This window comes from Alligator mississippiensis, chromosome 5 (assembly GCF_030867095.1).
Source record: "Alligator mississippiensis isolate rAllMis1 chromosome 5, rAllMis1, whole genome shotgun sequence".
Classification (NCBI taxonomy): Eukaryota; Metazoa; Chordata; order Crocodylia; family Alligatoridae; genus Alligator; species Alligator mississippiensis.
The window spans coordinates 185,039,651-185,059,047 of record NC_081828.1 but is presented as its reverse complement, the minus strand read 5'-3'; the positions used below and the strand labels follow the sequence as shown (position 1 = coordinate 185,059,047).

The following is a 19,397-nucleotide window of genomic DNA, read 5'->3' as shown; positions in this document are numbered from 1 at the left end:
CTCAGCTGGGGTTTGCTCTCTGGACAATACCAAAGGGTCTGTGATGACATTTGGGGGGGAATACTTTGATACTTTTTAAAATGACTGCCTTTGTCAAAAATGCCCGGGTAATGTAAGAGGGATGCTGGAGCTGTGACAGTTCAGACAGTAGGCGAGAGAGAAGGCATTTTTGAGGGTGCCTGTGCGTATTTCCCCCCTTAGCCCCTGCCCGGGAAGAGCCAGGCCGGGCTCCCACCCCAAGCCGGCAGCAGTGGGCCCCGGGCCGCTCCACCCCTCGGCCTGGCGCAGGGACCTGAGCGGGACCGCGGGGCTGGTCCTGGTGCGGGTCCGGGTCCGGGTCCGGGCCCGGCGGCGCGCTGCGGGAGCGGCGTGAGTCACCCGGCGCGGCGCAGCCGCCCGCGGGCCGGGAGCCGAGCGCGCAGGCACGCGGGGGAGCGGAGGCGGGCGCGGAGGCGGGCGCGGGCGGGGGACGCAGGCACAGGCTCCCCGCCCTCCGCTCACACATGCTGCCGGGCTGCAGTCAGCTGGAGCAGCAGCAGCAGCTGCCGCTGCGCTACCCGCGCGGCCTCCGCCGATGACCTTCTCGCCCGGCCGCCACCGCCGCCGCCGCTCCTGAGGACGCTCGGCCCCGCCTCGCCTCGCCCCCGGGGAGGGGGATGCCCCATCGGCTCCCAGGACCCGCTCGCGCCGGCGCCGGTTGTAGAAGAGCCCGACCATGAATCCCCAGTGCGCCCGCTGTGGCAAAGTGGTCTATCCCACCGAGAAAGTCAACTGCCTGGACAAGGTGCGGGGGCGACGGCGGCGTGGGCCGGGGCTGCCGCAGGTGCACCCACCTGGCGGCCTGGGGCGGGGCAGCGCGGCGGTCGGTCGGTCGGTGCCGGCGGCAGGCGGGGGCGCAGGTCCCTGCAGGAGGAGGCAGAGCCCCCTCGGCGCGGCGCGGCGCCGGAGTCCGCCCCTCCTCCTCCTGCGAGCACCGCAAGGGAAGCGGCAGATCGTAATGAACGTGTCACAGCGCTGACGCATCGCTCCTTGCCCCGAGTGGGGAGCCCGCCGTGGGGCCGGGGGCCGGGAGGGTGTGCTCTGATCCGAGATCTTGGGGGGCGTCTCTCGCTCCCTGGAGGAAGAAGGCAGGGTAGAGACGCCCCTTAGAAACTGACCGGAGCGAGCTGTGCGCTCCGGGGTGCATCCCTGCCCTGCCTTCTGGTGAACGCCTCCCTCAAGTCATCGGTGACATCCCCTGAGCTGGGGCTGATTCTGCCTCAGGTTGGCGTGGCTTGGAGGCTTCAACAACATCATTCATGACACAACAGCCATTCTGCCCTGACCGAGACTTACACCCCGGGCAGATCCGACAGATGCTCTTTCCCTCCTGAAATGATTCCTCTGTGATGTCGGTTCTCACCCAGCAGGATCAATTAATAAATAAGAGTGCAAGCATTAAGGCTGTGACAAATTGCTACAGACTGACCCCCCCCCTTCCCCCCCCCCCAAATTCTCCCCTCCAGAGTGTAGCCTGATCAGGTGAGAATCCCATTCCGTGCCTGCTAAATGTAGCTCATCTTTAGGCTACCATAGGCTATGGATGGTTTGGAGAAAATATTTTTATTGATTTTTACTTTTGTACTGATCAAAATGTCAAGGTCTTGCCTTGGGTATCTGTTAAAATGATGCCGATACAGTCACACTGGCACTGGGATCTTGATTTTTCATGTTAATAGGTAATTTATGGCTTTGAAATTGTTTCCCTAGTACTTGCAGATGTGTAAGAAAGTAACTCCCATTTATACAAGCATATATTACAAGTTCTTAGCTTGCACAGGTATCCACATGTGATAGTACTGATTACACAATACTATAAGTAACTATCGATTACATTTCCTTACAGTACTGGCATAAAGGATGTTTCCATTGTGAGGTTTGCAAAATGGCTCTAAACATGAACAACTACAAAGGATATGAAAAGAAACCTTATTGCAATGCGTAAGTATTATGAAGACTTGCAGAAATGCACTTGGAAAAACCAGCTGACAGGGAAGATTGTGAGTTGAATTGCTTTGAAAAGTTGGTTTATAGGTGTGGCAGTGCAGTTCTGATCCTCTATTTACATTGATTTAAGGAAGGTCATAGTGTTTATTGACTGTTATACTGTACTGAATATCTGTTACACTGTTTGAGTATCAGATTTCAGTGTAAGTGCCATACCCAATGAACAGGGTCAGACTTCAGAGCTGACTTCCATTAATTTCCTTGGGATTCTGGGCAATATAGAGGTTTGCCTACCCATTGCTGTCAGTTCCAGATTAAGGTCACAATCAGTATTGTATATACATAAGTGTTCAGTTTTCCTACGACAGTTGTGTCAAACACTTTAGATTATTTCAAATAGGCATTTTAAAAGTCAGGTTACTTCCCATTGTCCAGGCAGTTTTATTTTTTGTTTCATTGTGTTGATAACCAAAAAGTTGCACTTCTTTTTTTTTTATATATAGTCATGTTCCAGGCAATTTCAGCTTCTGTTCCAATGGACTTGTAAGGTGTTTCTGTGTTTGAGTTGCAAATGCTATTAGAAACATTATGATATACATTATATATATATTTCCTGTGCTTGCTGCTTATATCATGCCATAAGGTTTGCCAAATGCATTTGAGTATCTTTTTGGTTTTAGAAACCCTTTGCTTGTTTTTTTATAAAAAGGTATTTTTATAAATTTTGGATCGGATTTGACCTTAATATCATAGTGGTTACGAATATATTGTGATTATTTCCATCCACACCTAAATAATAGTTGATTTACTTCTTATGATATAAATCTATTATAATCTTTTTCTGGAATAGTTTTCCATAATTCTCCTAAAAGCTTTAATTCTGGGCACAGTAAATGCCACCATTAAGCAGTCTGATAGTTTGTAATTAACTTTAAGCTTATACTCTTTCAGAATAAAATCACAAAATAATTGTAAAATTAATTAAAAATACATGTGTACTGTAAAATTATCATTACTATAACTTACTCTGCTGCCAAATCTTGAAGACTCCTCTGACCGAGTGTAATACTCCAGGAATTTCTTTTCCTGTCTGTAAGTTTCTAGTTTTTCCTGCAGTGTTTCACCTTGCTATATGATGACATGAGATCATATCTTACATAAGGCATGGTCAGGCTTCACTGATACTAGACTTAAAGAAATTCAAAGAAAAACATGTGGTAGGAAGTAAGGCTGGTGATTCAGTAGGTGGTACATTGCCCTCCAAGTTAACACTAAACCAGAGGCCTAGCCTGGCTTTGGAGGGTACTCTGTCTTTGAAATTGTTGTGTTTGGAACAGAGTGTAACATAGATGCCCATAATATAATTTATAATCACGATGATTCCTATGATAGTTTGGTACATTTTGATGGTATATGTTTTTATGTCTCCTGCCACAGCTAAGCTGCAGTGCTGGTACTCTGTTTGCTTGAAAGTTCTGAAGTTGTTTCAGTGGTTTCTATTTATCGTAACCCATGTTTCAACAAAATCTCCTTCAGCTGCAGGTGCATAGTGGATGCAGTGTTTTATAAAGTAATCCCTACCTTTCAGCTGGAGAAATGTTTCTTTTTTATGCAGTCTGTATTGCCTGGAGGGATCTTTTGACGTAGGAGTGAGGAGTATTATACACCTTTAACACACAGTTCTTCCTTTCAGTTGTTTTAACTAATGTTGGTTCTTTTTGACAATTCATTCTCTACTTTAAAAAACTTCCCCAATTAGAAAAAGGTTCAAAATACTTATTGTTTATGTAAATGAGAAGATCAGACTTCTTCACAAAATGAGAGCTGAATCAGTAAAATAACGTCTGAATGCTAGAAAAGGTGACTACTTCACCAAAAAAATCTAAACTGATCTTAAATTTTGTCATACTTTAGGTACTGGATTTGAGTGACTTTTTAAAACAAATACTCAAAGTACTACATATATTACTGAAACACTAGAGTAGAGTAATGCATATAATGGATGGTGTGAACAATGTCTAATAACATTTGGAGTAATATAAAGTTATCAGTTTGGTTTCAAGCAAAACAATGTTTCCAAAATGTAACTCATAAATTATCTTTTGAGATTTATCCTTTTACATATTTAAGTCAAATGTTACTTACCTAGTTGGCGGTACACTATTAAAATATTTAAAATGAGATTTAATTTACTTTATCTGTCTATTGATAAACACTAAAGAACTCAAGTCAATTATATCTTAATCAGAAAATCTGCAAAAGGAAGAAAAATGTAAAATTTACTCACATAGGCTGTTGGAAGTGCTTGACAAACAGCAGTTATAATTAGATGGGCAATTAAAGCAATCCATCAATAAAAATATAATTTGTAGGCAAAAGTACAGAATTATGTACATCATAAAATCATTTAATAGGTTTGAAAGCCACAGTTATATTTTCATTTAAACAACTCGGAGTACATAAAACCTCTAACTTCTACGATTCTGCATTGCTTTTGTCGTAACCTAACACATTGACACTGTGTCAATTTTAACTTTTGTTTTTCAGCTTTATTGTCAGATACATACCTGTTTTCTTGTTCTTTTTTGCTAAAGTATTTGCATGTTATGGAAGTTATTTTGATTATTTTTAAACTAAGGCCCTTTAGAAGTAAATAGTAGTAGATACTGATCTGAGAATGTGCTGACTGCAAACTGCTTTTTTTAGTGGTGGAGAGGAGGTCCCGAGAGAAAATTAATAGACCAAAGAAAATTAATGGCCCAAGAAGGATTAAGTTATGAAACATTTTTATTCAGTATACTTAAGAACAAACAGGATTCATTTTCTACATGGGCAAGACATCTGTTTTAGGAATTTGTCTAGTTTCCAGCTGATGATTGTATAGTGTTCCAGTGATAAGTACACGTTGTTAGCAGTGATTATTTCTGCTATGCTAAAACTAGTAGAGATGTTACAGATCAAAACTCGGTTCCCTTGTCATTGTGACCTGATATTCATTTTATATATTTCTTGTTAAGGTTGTGGTATTTTTGAAGATTTTGCAACAGAGCTTTTGGTGGAACTTCATACTAGTGGTTTCCAAACTGGGGTGGTAACAGTGGTGTCATAAGGGTGGATGACTGGGGCAGTAGCCCTGGGCACCCACTTGAGGATGGTGCAAAGATGGCAATGGGAGCTGTTCTGGCCTCTGCCACCCTCAGTTCAGACCCTGGCTGTGACACCAAATGAGATTGTACCACTTATGAATGGGGTTGTGAGATCAACAGAAATTTGCTTCCAGAAGGGAGCTTGTAACTAGAAGTGAGTTGTGAGATCACAAGCAAAAACATTTGGGAACTAGTGGCTTGCCTTATGCTTGTATACTATTGGTATGAAAGGAAGAAATATTTTGTGAATAATGTACAAAATCTGGGTTCAGTTGCCAATTCTGCCACAGAACTCCTGTGTGATTCTAGGCAATGTACAAAGTCAGTACTCCCATCTTGCATCAAAAAATCTCGGTTTTCCCTTCCGTAGAAGGTCGGTTTTACCACTACCTTCCTTTCACCCTTTATCTTATTTATATAATTTGAAAGTTGTTTGGGTCACAGCAATCTCTTGCTACATATTTACACAATGCCTGAAACAATAGGGTATTGAACATTCCTGTGAATGCATAATTATTATTACTATTTAAGTTTTCAGTTCACCTTGCTCTCACTTTTCTAGAAGCCCTAATAAAAAATTGTTTTTAGAAACCCTCATAAATATATTCAGTATCCAGTGCTGGGGCATTCCACTATCAGATGTGGATTACAATTTTAGTCCTATTTTTGACAGGCTATGTGATCTAAGACAAGTCATTTAACCAATCTGTGCCTTATCTGTAAAATGTTGTCAGTGATAGTTGTTGCTTGTTTGCAAATAATTGTAAGAATTATAGATGAAAATGAATCTATATTTATTTTATATGTGGAAATTATACTTTTTCATGTAAAACTTTTTGCAAGTTTTTCTTTTTCTGTACAAAATTGGAGCTGATGCCATGTAATTGTAAAAAAACCAAACAATCCCCCCAAACAATCCCCCCAAACAAACAAACAAACAAACAAACAAACCCTACAACCCTAGTAAGTGATGTTAGGAAGTAAATTACATGTTGGCAGCAGCTGCTTATGTCCTAGTTCATAAGGTTTTTAAATTACTGAGTTGTCTGTGATCATTTTATGGAGACTTTTCTTATAAATAACTTATAAAACATTAAAACAAACCCTTGCTTTTATGTCCTCCCCCAGTATAGTTTATTATGTATCTTAGGCTTCCATTATTATTTGGAAATTAATTCCAGACAAGTTTCCCAAAGCCAGAACATGAGGTTACTTTTTGCATAAAACTTTTTTTTATTTGTAAAAATTGAGATGGGCAGATTTAGAATGTTTTTACCATAGTAACCAGACCTGCTGATGAAAACTGACTTCCTCCTTGGGAAACTTGTCCAACATAAAGACATGGTGATTAGCAGGGGTCCTGGTTTTCCTTGATATAAATCGCAAATTCTCTAATAAAAAAAATTGCAAAATCCACAATTAAAATGAAACACCTCTCTCTCAAACACACATTTAAGCAATTTGGAAGCCTATCAGTGCCTCAATCACTACAGTAAATGAAATTCTAAGTACTTGGTATTTGATTTTCTTTTCTTTATCATGGAAAATGAGAGCTCCCCCTGCCCCCTTAGCTCACCAGGACACAGGTCCAGGCCCCTCACCCCCAAGCCATATCCTGCCGACCTTGCTGGTACCCCTCACTTGCCACCCACAGCCCCCTGCCCCTCCAGCCCTGTTAGAAGGGGCATCCAGCTGCCAGGGCAGCTGGGTCCACGGGTCCCTCCACAGCTGCCAAGGACCCCCTGGGCCCACAGCTACCTGCCCCCCAGAGCAGTGCCCAAGTCCCAGCTGCTGCCCACAGGAGCTGCTGCAGCCTGATTGCAGAGTCTATCTCCCCCTCCCCCACAGGCAGCATAGCTGGAGTGGAGCCTGGGGTGGGGGTGGCCTGCCTGCTGCAGGCTCAGGTGGGAGAGTGGCTCCCCACCACTGCCTGCACTTCCAGGGGACTAGGCGGATCATGTGCACCCCAGATCTGTATGCAGAGTGGGGATGGGGGTGGGTGTGGGCTGCCCACTGCAGGCTTAGGCTCCCTGCCCTGCTGCTTTCCACCCAGGGCCTCCATGGCCCAGCAGGTGGGATCGGCAGGGTAGAGCAAGACCAGGCAGGGAAGCTCCTTGCTGCTGTGAGCTGCAAGCTGCTGCGAGCTTCTTGCCACTGTGAGCTCCATGCTGCCTTGGCAATGTGCCCTCTGCCACCCTGCAACAGCTGGGGTGGTGGTGTGGGGTTTTGCCTCTTGCTGCTGCAGGGTGGACAGGGCAGTGTAGGGCTTGCAGTGGTAAGGAGCTCACAGTGATAAGCAGCAGCCCAAGCCACTGTCCCAGCCCTGCCCAACTCCCTTCATTTCTTTTTCCCTCCTTATGGGGGTCTCAATCCCCCTCCCGCCCTGCTAGATTTACCTGCTGCGAGAGCTGCTCTTCAGGCTGCGTGGCAGCCATGTGTGCCCCCTGCCTGACTGCCCCCACCCCACTTGGAGGCTGGAGCTCTGCCAGCCTGCAGAGAGCTCTCTGCAAGAGAGCAAGATCCGTGTGTTTCTCTGTTAAATTTTAAAAAAATCTGCATTTTTCACAGGTAAAAGGGGAAATCCGTGTTTTTTTCTATGGCAAACAGAAAACCTGGATGTCTGGTGATTAGTTTCTAGAAAAATGAAGAGCTGAAATGAATGCAGACTTGTTATTTACCTTTGGCTAGAAGGCATAACTTTAGTTTCAAGATAAATCCTTCCAAAAGGGTCACCATCTTAAAACTTGCTTTATTAGTGTAACACAGTGCAACTTCCTTAATGTTTTTAATTATGATAACTACCGTAACTTTCTTTGGAATCTAAAGCCACTGTTATTACAGAATTTTTTTTCTTCCTTCCCTTCTTTAAAAAAATTGACATCTTGGATTTTTCTAGGTTAAATTTAAAAAAACAACACATATACCGCTGTATTTACATGAACACAGAAATGACATTTTATGGTACTAAAATAATTATGCTACATTTCAGTGTGTGACTGCAACTGAAATTTAATTCTAAAAATGTAAAAAGAGATGAGAATAATCAAGGTTGTTGTAATGCTTGCTGGAAACAGTTATGCATAGATCATTATAGCTGGGATGAGAAGTGGATGGAGTAATTAGAAAATGAAAGTAATGGATGGAATGCACCGTCATTGGATTTTGAACATGGTGGATTTGTTGGAGTTGTAAAATATTAAGGGACTTGGTTTCATATTTCTGTGAATCTTCTGGATGATATCTAGGGTTATATGATTCAGCAGGCTAGCTTTGTAAGATGGTTCGCTTTCTTCACCAGTGAATTAATTAGGTGGCTGCTTCTCCTAATTGTAACAAATCTGAAAAGTGCTGCTTCACACTGCAGTGACTAATTAGCAACTAACAGTGGTCAAATATCACTCTTATATAAGTGGTAAGAATATATAAGTGGTAAGAAGCAATAAATTGAACAGACAGGAGCAGTAGATTATTTTAGAAAAATTATCTACTATTAAGAGATTTTTAAAGCAGCAAGATAAATGTTTACCTCCTTATTTACTTGAATGTAAGGTGAGGTTTTACCCCACCCAACCAGCAGGGGGAAAAACCCCCTCATCTTACATTTGCACACCAGCAAACTTCTCCCACTAAATAAATTATCTATCATTAAATTTCTGCTAGAAGCAGCATGTGCTCAGTCACGAAAGCCAACCATGAAATTGACTACAGCCCATGCTGAGTATGCCCATAAAACACCTGGCCCAGATTGGGCAAACACACTGATGAGAACCCTTTTTTATGTGGGCCCTTAAAAAAAACAAACTGGGCCGTAGCTCCCCTGGGAGGGAACAACCACTGGGCCTGGATACTGCAATACTGGGTTGGCACTCGGAGAGGCTGGAGCAAGCTCCGACGCCCTCCCCTGTTGCCAAAAATGTTTATGGGAAGATTTTTTTTTTTTTTTTTGGATTTAAAAAAAAAAAAAGGGCTGGTGTTCCCTCCACAGTGAACTGGCACTGGGCTTGGAGGTACTGCAGGTCAGTACTGGGATTGCCCGAGCCATCCCTGACACCCTCCTATTGGTGCCAAAAATGCTTGATCTTAGCCAAAAGCCTGCAATACTGATGAGAACCCTTTTTGCTTGGAGGTTTTTGTTTTTTTTTTTTACAAATTTAATTATAAAACATTATCACCTTACACTTACAAATCTACGCATATTGAGCATCCTTGTTTTACCAAGACTTCATATTACAGAAATAACTACATATAAAAAACATACAATTACATATATTAAACCCTTAGGCTAAGTACAGACAGGCAGAATGCCCGAGGCTGAATCAACGAAGTCTTTGCAGGTTAGTTTAAACTGCAGAGATTAAACTGAGAAACAACTGGACACACATTCACTTTTGATTTAGGCAATGCAGCCACATGCCTGCATTGGCTGAGGCCAGAAGCCAGGGGGCACTTGGGCACGGCGCTCTGGCACATAGCCGGCATGAGCTGTGTGTTCACTTCCTCTTCCTGCTGCCCTGAGGACTCTGGGATTTTTAGTCCAGCATCACAGAAGTAGGGCTCTGCAGGGTTGCTCATCACTTTGTCTTTCTGCTTTCAGGTGCCTCTGGGATTTCTAGTTCATAGTTGCAGCCAGCAGTAACTTTCAGTAAGTTTAGAAGGGCAGGGCAGTTCTGTAGTCAGTGGAAGGGGGGTTTAACTGTGGGAAGGGGGATTTAAACCCATTCACTGGCCTCTGACCCCAGCAAGGGTTTGCCTCGGGAGGTGTGGGGGGCAGGTGGGCAGTCCCTGCCTTTCTCTGCCCCCCGCAGCTGCTGCTAGAATGTATGCTTTAGCACCCTTTGCATTGAAAGTCTCTCTCTGACTCAGGGGTGGGCAAAATACAGCCTGTGGGCTGGATCTAGCCCACCAGGCCAGTCTATCTGGCCTGTGGTGTTGCCCAAACGGCTAGTTTCGTGCCCCTGGAGGCCTTTCCAATCTACCTCAAGGAGAGAGTCACACACACTCAGGCTGGGTCCATTTCAAGTTTATTGTTTGTGCAAACAGATCGACAAAGGGGCTAGTCGCCCAAAGCTGAGTCGACCCCGGGTTTTGTCCGAGGGTCCCTTTTATAGCTTACCTAAACAAAGAACCTTAGCGTGTCATGCAGCTATTGGCAGTCTTACAGCTTCTACTGTTTCATCTAAGTTTCCGCAGGATGTCAGTTTCCAGGGTTACGTCTAAGCTTCCACAGGATGTTTAAGTTTTCAGGCTATGCTCAATTTATTAAGGGTTATGTTATAGCACCTGTGTGTTTTTAACAGGGGGAACTGTGGTAAACTTAATGTCCTCTAGTAACCCCTCATCTTTGTGTAACTCTAGGTCACTGAGAAGGTATGGTCCTGAAGTTTTAGGTGTAAAGCAGGCTTCAATCTATGTGCAGAAGCTAATGCAGAAGCCATTTGCAAGTCATGTTGAATACAAAAGCACTTTGCAAAAAGGCATTATGTCTAAATTCTAAGGTATTTGTACCACAGTGGGACCCCTAAAAAAATTTAGAAAATTAATATTTATTTGCCCCTGGCTCCTGTCAAAGATGACAGGAGGCTGTGGCAGTAGGACCCAGGGGAAGCCACAGTAGGTTCCTGCTCACCAGCATGCCCCCCACCCCAGTCAGAAGCCCCTGCCTAGCAGGGCCTTCTGGCCTGGGATGGTGGGGCTGTTCATGGCTGCACCGGTGCGGGAAATTCAGGTAAACGTGGGGGGCAGAGAGGCAGGGGAGGACCTTGGGCGATTGCCCCAGTCCTCAGGGCCCAGCCAGCTCCTGCTGAGCCCCAAGGTGAGGCCATGCAGCTGGGAGCCACGTGGTGTAGAGTGGCCAGCCGGCTGGCACGCAGGCAGGAAAGCAGTGGTGGTGGTGGGGCCGGGGGGGGGGGGGGGGGAGTAGAAACGTGCAGGAGCATGGGGTCTGTGCAGGTGTCCCGGGGCCAGCACTGGTGGGGCCCAGAGCGAGGCAGTAGGAGCACAGGGCGTGGGCTGGTAGGGGTCTGTGGAGCCAGGCTGGAATGCACTAGTAGGGAGAGGGGGGAGCTGACCCGGCTCTACAGAACCCCCGCTGGCTGGGATCCTGTGCTCCTGTCGCTCTGCTCTGGGCCCTGCTGGTGCTTGTCCTGGGACACTGGCGTGGGCCCTATACTCCTGCCTAGCTGCACACAAATCAGGAAAAAATATTTTTTAATTAAATTGAAATATTATTATGGGTGTTTGATTTTTAGTATGCAATTTGTTTTTTCCCCCCTAAGATGGCAAAACCTCTTCCCCAAAGGAGTACTTCCAGGGGCACGGGGAGGAACTTCTGGTGGCCGAGGTCAGAGGTTAGGGACGGGACTAAAGGTCTTAAGATGGCAACCGGGGGCGGGCATCTGTCAAGGTGTGGGGCTACTCATGCGACACTTGAGAGCTTGCTAAAACTCGGTAAGTGGCCCTCTGCCTGAAATAATTGCTGCTCCTGCTCTAACTACTACATTTTATATCATTTGTGTATAATATGCATTTTACCTCTCCCCTTCCTGGTATCTTTACTCTGCTTATGACCTTGTCTTTTTTTATTCTTTGTGCTAATTGTTTTGTTCCATACAGAAATAGTAGCAGCAACAGGGGGCACCCTTGTCTCACCCCTGTATGGATTTTAAAGTCCCCACTTAGGTGCCCGTTAATTTGGATTTGACTCTACACTTCTCTATACAATAACCTTATCCAACATATACATTTCTTTGGGAACCCCATTTTCCCTAGCACCTTGAGTGTGTAATCATTTTCCACCCTGGCAGATGCTTTTTCTAAATCTAGGTTTGCTATAACTGTTTGTTTTCTCCTCTTGGATGTGAGACAGTGTGTCTCTGATCACTTGATTGCTTCAGAGTTCCTTTTACCTGGTACTGCACATACTTAGTCTTCACATATTATCTTCTGGAGGTTTTTCATCATTGGCAAAACCAGTATCTTGGCCATTAACTTATAGTCCTTATTAAGGAGTGTAATCAGTCTCCAATTTTTTAGGAGTTCCTTGTCCCCTTTCTTGAAGAGTAAGACCACAGTGCCTGTTGTAAAATCTTTCCCTGCCTCTCCTTTTCCCACTACGTCCTCAAACTTCCACTATATTCCTTCCTATCCACACCCAAAACTTCATAAAATTCCATAGGCAGTCCATCAGCTCCTGGTGATTTCCCTCTTCTAGGTTTTTAAACACTCCTCCACTTCATTTAAGCTTCTCTTTTCTTCCATTTTCTTTGCTTCCTCCTCTTCTACTTTCTCTTAAGTCTCTTCCAAGAAATCCTTCCTTTCTTCCTTGGTATAGCATTTCATAAAATCTTCTTGTCACCTCCAACACCTTGTGCTTTTCCACCTGGGCACCACCCCTTTTCCGCACTGCTTTAAGCTCTCCCTTTTCCTGCCTTCACTCTGGCTGAAAAGTATTGGGACCACTTCATTTCCCATTTCCCCCCAGCTTGTGTTAAGAACATTTTCTCTTTCTCTCTCTCTCTCTCTCTCTCTCTCAAACCAGGTTGCTAACTCTTGTCTTGTTTCTTTTAGCTCTTTCTTTTTACCCGTCTTCCTTCTGCAGCTTCCTTTAACAGCTCCTGCATCTTTCTTTGCAGCTCTTTTAACGTTTTCATTTCCCCCCCAACATCTTTGGCCTTCCTTCCTGAAGAATTCTGCTGTCCTCTTTTTCACCATCATCCACCATTCTAGTACTCCCAAAATATTTCTTCAGTGTTCACCACCCCTCATACTGTCTTGTGTATGGTTGACATACCTCTTCATCTTGTAATAGCCGCACATTTAACTTTCACAGTCCCTTGCCTCTCACTGGGCTCTTACCAAGACTCATTTCCATCTTCAGCACCTGGTGATCACTGAAAGCTACATGTACAGTTTCTTTCTTCCTTATCTCTCTTTCTTTTGATACAAACACAAAGTTAGTTCTTGACTGTTTCTTTCCAGTGGGGTCTGTTCTAGTGAAAACTTTCTCCCCTGCCCATACATCTCTTAGTGACTCTTCTTTTATTATATTTGTTAACAGTATCTGTGAACTGTCTAAAGCTCTGTTTCTTCCTTCCCCTGTTTTGTTGCCCAGTTTGATTATACAGTTGAAATCTTCCACTATCATGCACAATCTCCTTCCAACCACTAAACCGCTAGCTTTCGAAGCAATGCATTTCTTCTGTCCCTCTCCAGGGATGCATATACATTAGACATTTCTAATTCTTTCTGCCTGACTCTTAGCATCATTCATTGCAATCTGCCATTGATGACTTCTACCTGCTTGCTCTCAGCTGTGGGTTCTTGAATAATATTGCGATCCTTTCTGTTTTGTTCTGATTTGTCCCTGACCACTAAGATGGGCCCCTATCTCTACCTCTTCTCAAAGCATTTATAATCCCCCTCCCATGGTATACTATATTCTTGTAGGCAGACTGTCTTCCCTTACTTGGTTCAACATTGGTTCAATCTGTTCCCATTTTTTCCTTGTTAAGATACTCCTGGTGTTAAGTGAAACTGTTGTCAATACCATTTATGCTTGTTTTAAAAGGAGTGTGCCTGTCCCTTTAAGGCTCGTCCATGCTTGCTTTGAGCTGAGTATGCTTATCTCTTTAAGGTTCATCTGTGACTTCTCAGGGTGGTTGATTCCTTCCCATTCTTCACTTGCATTCCTGTAGCCTTTGCAAGCTGCCAGATTGCTTTCACATTTAGGAAGGCTTGCATGTTCCCCGACTCCCGGCCACTTCCTGCCTTCTGGTCTTCACTCAGGGCTGGAGCCCAGAGGCGTTAGCAGCAAGAAACTGCTCTCCATCTTTTCTTCTGACTTGCCTCCCTCGTTATCAGGTTTCTTCTCTCTGGTCTTCAGCACCTGCATTTTCTTTCTTTTCCTACCTGGCCTGTGTCTTTGGTTCTTTCTCTTGCTCCATCTCCATTTCTGTTTCTTCCCCACCCCTACCACCATGTCTGAGCTGTTTACTCTTCCTGCCTTCCCTTCCATTCTCTATTCTATCTCCTATATCCTCCCATGTTGCCTCAATCACAGAAATTTCATCCCCCTCCTCTCTCTTACCCTCCTGCAGGGTTTCTTCCACTATTTCTACCTCAGTGTCCTCTACTCTCCTCCTCTGGGTTTTGCTGTTCCTTGGGAGGTCTGACTGTACTTGCAAAGGCTTTGGGTCACTTACAATATGCCTCTTACAAATACTGCATTTTAGGGACTCCTGACACGCTGCTGCTCTCTGTTCCATCCCTTCACATCTGTAGCACACCATGAGGGGACAGTGTGCTGCCTTTCCATATTTCCTGCACTATTTTGGTTACCCGTGGTACATTGTAAAACCCTGGTGAACCCTGGTCTGGATCACTGATGGGAGGGGCAGCACCCCACCTGGGTGCCACTCGTTTGCTTGTAACGCTACTTGTGCACTCCAAGACCCTATCCAGATATTTGTCCCTGACTTTCTCTGCTGACATTTACCATTTGGATATACTTTTCCATCCATCTTTCTGTCTTCTGCCTCTAGTAAATCTGTGTACACTCTTTCTCTTAACTTCACCCTGCTATTAACTTTACTTCCCATGTTCCCCTGCATATTTCTTCCAAAAGTTCTCATACACTTCTCCATCCCAGTAAGTCAGTTCCCAAGTCTTTCAGTTCCAGATAGCAATCAGGCTGGTGAGATGCTCCATCTGCACCTACAGAATATCAAACAGTACCTTTTCCAGGAAATCATGTCTGTTCGTTGTCAATCCTGTCTGCCTCCTGTTGCCAGTTAAAGTTGCTTTTATCTGCAGTCTCCGCTCTTATCTAGCTGCTCTTGGTGCCTCTTCCATATTTTCCTGCAGAGCCACTCCTGGTAGGCCGGCCTACTGTTGTGCTGCCTCTGTCCTCTGTTTCTTGCCTGATGTAACTTCTTTTGCTGCTCCCACTGTTTCCTGCTCTGTCTTCCACTCTCCTCTGCTCCTGACTTCCTCTGCTCCTGTTTTCCTTTTGGTGTTGTCACGCTCATTGTTGCTGCCTCTGCTGTTGCTCCTGCTGTCACTTCCTTTCTTCTCTACCTCTGTCCACTCTCAGTTTGTCTCCAGATGTTCATTTCTCTTCGACTCTTTTTTCCATCTCATGCTTACTTGCCACCACTGCCATTGTTTTGGGCTTCAGGTCTCCCTCCTCTGCTTCTTACATCCCAATGGTCTGTTGATCCCTTTCTCTGCCTTTAAGACATAGATCAGGCTTCTAATACTGATGGGAATCTGCCACAAGAATAGATTAGTAAAGCCCATCTGAATAAGTTATAGTACCTGTGACAGGGGGGCCTACTCAGGGCTGAGCTCTTTGTGGCCTGCCCGCCTATCTCGCCTGCCACGCCTTTGATGATAATTGATTCATATATCTATGTCAATTAAGCGGGAGGCTGCCCATTGTAATGCCCCGATGCCAGGGGGCGCTCTGCAGCTCCGACCTCCCCTAATACCGCAGCCCAAGCCTCGCAGATGGCATCATGGTGTTCACATCATCGCCGGCCCCACAACTTGGCCCCCGAATCATCCGTACAGGACCCCTCTATGATCCCCTCCTCTCAGGCAGCCACTCCGCCATCATCCGGGCTACCTAGCCCCCCCGAAGCCATGTTCTCCTCTTGGGTGTGGTTCCCCTGGAACCTTCGGCCACTTGCCCTGGCCCACCTCCAGGCCCGTCGGGACCCCAGGCCCCCGGCTCTTGGGCGTCCCTCGCAGTGGGCCCCTGGCCCTTTTGACTACTGTAGTCCTAGCCTCTGCTTGGGCCAGTCGAGGGTACTCTCCCCTTCGGGCTGGGTCTCTCTAGCCACTCACTCTGTCACTGGGCCTTACCGTGCCACTACTCCCTGTCCTCTCGGGGGCAACCGCAGCACCACGCCCACATCACTCCCACTCTCGGGGTCCATCCTCTCTGGGCCCCTCACAACACTGGCCCTCTAGGCCCTCCAACAAACTCAAGGGTAACCCACCCGGTGGCAGTGGGAGCTAGGGGTTAAGGCGCCCCAACCCACCTTTCACCGGGGTGATAACTGGCCTGGCATTTCCTGGGGGCTCCCGCACCACTGAGAGCCCCACCAGACCACCCACTCCTGGCAGGGTGCAGTTTCAGGTCACACCCAGGACCAGGAGCCTCCTAACCATCCCCTTGCAGCTCCCCCTTACCTCCAGGTCATTCACAGCAGCCCTACAGCCAGGCAATGTTGCTGCCTGCCCCTGCAGCCAAACTGCCCTGTTTATATAGGCAGCCCATGCCTCAAAATGGCTGCCCTAATCAGGCACCTGGAGGCTGCCAGCTCCAGGCCCTTAAAGTGGCAGACACAGCCTGTGCTCTGCCACAGTACCCATTGTACTTAGTCCCCCTCAGCACCAACTCTTTTTCATGCAGTGGAGAACCACTATATCAAATACATTTCGACTTCCTCTTCCCTCTCCAACTGATTAGTGCCTTCCTTTCCCATTTCCAATTATTAATCTTTCTTCATCAGCCATAAATGTCTGGTGAACTTCACCAAACTTTTATGTAGCTGAGAAGCTCTGTTGCTCCCTCTCAGCATGTTGCATGGGATGAGTGTGGCCCCACCCTCTATGGGGTGGAGACAGACCAGGCAGCCCTGAGTCTCATCTGCATATTCATTTTTGGAGAGTCCCGGGACTTGTGACAAAAAAAGAATACCCAGTTCCAGTTTGTGGAGGGGCTAATTAGCATGTGTATCCTTTTGGGGGCTAGGGTGGTATCTGGAGTATGCACGCATATTGAGTAGTGCTGGGCTCTGAGGTCACCATGGCTTGAAACTTTGTTGACTCTTCTGGGGCCCAGCCCACTGAATGATATGATAAGATAAGTAATGTAACTTGGCTCTGGACTGATATCATTCACAGTTTGTACTATGTACAAGTAGGTACAAAAGTGGTGCTCAAAAGTGTGTTTATGGAATACCTGTGCTGAAACTTTCAGCAGTATGCAAGAAATTAAAATGCATCAATTCTGGATGAACTATGTCTATAGGTACCCATGTGATTACAATGCAAATTACACTGTTGGGTTTTTTTTTTCATTGTCAGTGTTTTTTGATTTCTTGCATTTCAAATTAACAACAGGGGGAAGGGGGGGGGGTGGCAGGCAACTGCTGTCATTTTTACTGGCCCTGAGTGGGTTGGGGCCAGAGTCAGACCTGCAACAGTCTCCTGCTTTCCCTCTGAAACTTCTGCTATCCCCTGTTCCTTTCTCCTCCTTATTGTCACCCACATTGTTCTTGGGGATTGAACAGAGCCTGAACAGGGTCTGGCCGTAAGGGCGGGGGGGGGGGGACAGGACACGGGGGGCAGAAGTGCAGAAGGCAAGGGAGCCACCTGACCCCCCCCTCCCATTTTTGTAGCTGTAGCAATGGGAGAGGGATGAATTCAGAACTTAATTCAGAACTGACTTTACCTTGGAAATGAAATTTTATTTTAAAAAAAGGAAGACAACCTGTAATTAGATTCTACACCTGGAAAATTATAACAAATTTATATATTTTCCATTTATAGAATCTAATTATTGGAGGAGTTATTTATATTCAGGGCCATCTTATATTCAAGTCAATACATTAGTTGGTTTTGGATTCTTAATTCTTCAGTCTCTTTGAATAAAACCTTATTTAATGATGTGAACAGGACAAATAGGTTTGATCCTGCAAGTAAGACACTTGTGCCGCTGTAATTAAAAGACAGGTCTTTTTCAGTTAATTCCCTGTCCTAGACCTTCTAATTGCTTTTGATTATTAGTTTTAATCAGCAATCTCTTTTAATTACCCCACACTGACAAAAATTAATCTGTGATTATACTAAAAAATAGTCATCCAAAAAACAAAGGCATAAATTTGATAAGGAAGTTATCAACCTTTCAGTGTTACTCTATAGGCTGTAAAAAGCTTTTTTGACTAGTAAGACTACAAGCAGATTGTCTTTGTGTTGCTATAAAAAATATGGTGCCAGAAAGCCCATGCAAACAGATACCCATGCCCTTTGCTGTGGTCACAAATGCCCCAAATTGTGGCTGTGAAAATATTTGGTAATATTTAGGCTACTTTTTGAGGCAGATGCACTCTCTCACCATAAAGAAAACGGACAAGCAGCCCAGAGCTGCCCATGCTCTCCAGCTGTCCCAGGCAGAGATTCCTAGGGATTCAGGGGCCAAATCCTTTATACCTTGGGAATTCTCCCTGAAAGGAGAATTTCTAAGGCATGCAGAATTGGGCTCCTAAAGCCCCAGGAGTGCCTATCTGAGTTCCTCCATTTGCAGAGGGGTGCCCCAGGAATTCCCAGGTAGGAAATTTCTCAGAGATGTGTATTATGTTGCCATGCCTTGACTTGGAGCACGTGTTTGCAAACAGGGGAACCTGGGGTTACCCCATTTGCAGTTGTCCTGAAGGATCAGACCCTTGAAGCCCTGGGAGTGGCAGGGATCTGACTCTGTAGGACAACAGGTGACCTCTGTATTGCCCAGTGAAATGGATCAGCTGTGCTGAGATATATCCTAGCACAGCTAATCCTGCTCCAAGGCTGTTGCCTATTTATAGCCTAAGAGAGTTGGTGAAAAAATAATGTTCCTTAGTGGATGTACTTGGAAGAAGAGTGAATACCAACAATATCAGGCTACTGAAGAAGAATATTAATAAGGTTGCTTTGAGCCAGAGCTTCAATAATGGTATGGTCTGCTTTGCTTGCCAGTATCTCTTCTGTTGCTGATACTCAGTGGGAATTTAATGTTTATTAACAAGCATAAATATGGGGAAAACACTTTACTCTTCTGGGCACTAAACTCTAGGCCAGGAGTGTGAAACGCACTCCAGACCTGGGCTAGATTCAGCTTAGAGGGATGTTGCGTGGGCTAGATCCACAGAACCAGCAGCAAGTGTGTTGGGTCCATGTTTTGAAAGCAGTTTGATCCTGGGGCTGAGTGGCAGCACAGAGCTGCATTGGGGTGGCATCACAGTTCTGGGGGCAGGTGCCGTTGTACGCTGTGTTTGGGTGGCAGGATGAATCCAGGGGCCTGCTGCTGATAGCAACATCCATTGGGGTCTAGGAACCCTGAATTCTGTGGCAGGCTATGCTCCCCAGCTTCCAGTGGCCCACTAAATTACTGCTAGGCCAGATGGAAAGGTTCATTAGGCCAGATCTGGGCCAGGGGCAGTATGTTTCAGATCCCTGCTCTAGGTCATATTATGTCTTGTTTTGTTTCACAAGATTTCTAAA

General features: G+C 45.4%; 1 protein-coding gene across 2 annotated transcripts in view; it reads left to right on the top strand.

The window, feature by feature from the left end:
- The first annotated feature begins 488 nt into the window (after positions 1 to 488).
- Positions 489 to 19,397, top strand: part of NEBL (nebulette) — a 486,921-nt gene continuing 468,012 nt past the window's right edge. The window contains exons 1-2 of one of the 2 annotated variants that reach the window (XM_059729062.1): positions 489 to 784; positions 1,886 to 1,980. In XM_059729062.1, coding sequence (XP_059585045.1) covers positions 716 to 784; positions 1,886 to 1,980 — 164 coding nt within the window. In that variant the 5' untranslated portion in view covers positions 489 to 715. The remainder of the gene's footprint in view (positions 785 to 1,885; positions 1,981 to 19,397) is intronic. The other variant, XM_014608963.3, reaches the window with a different exon arrangement.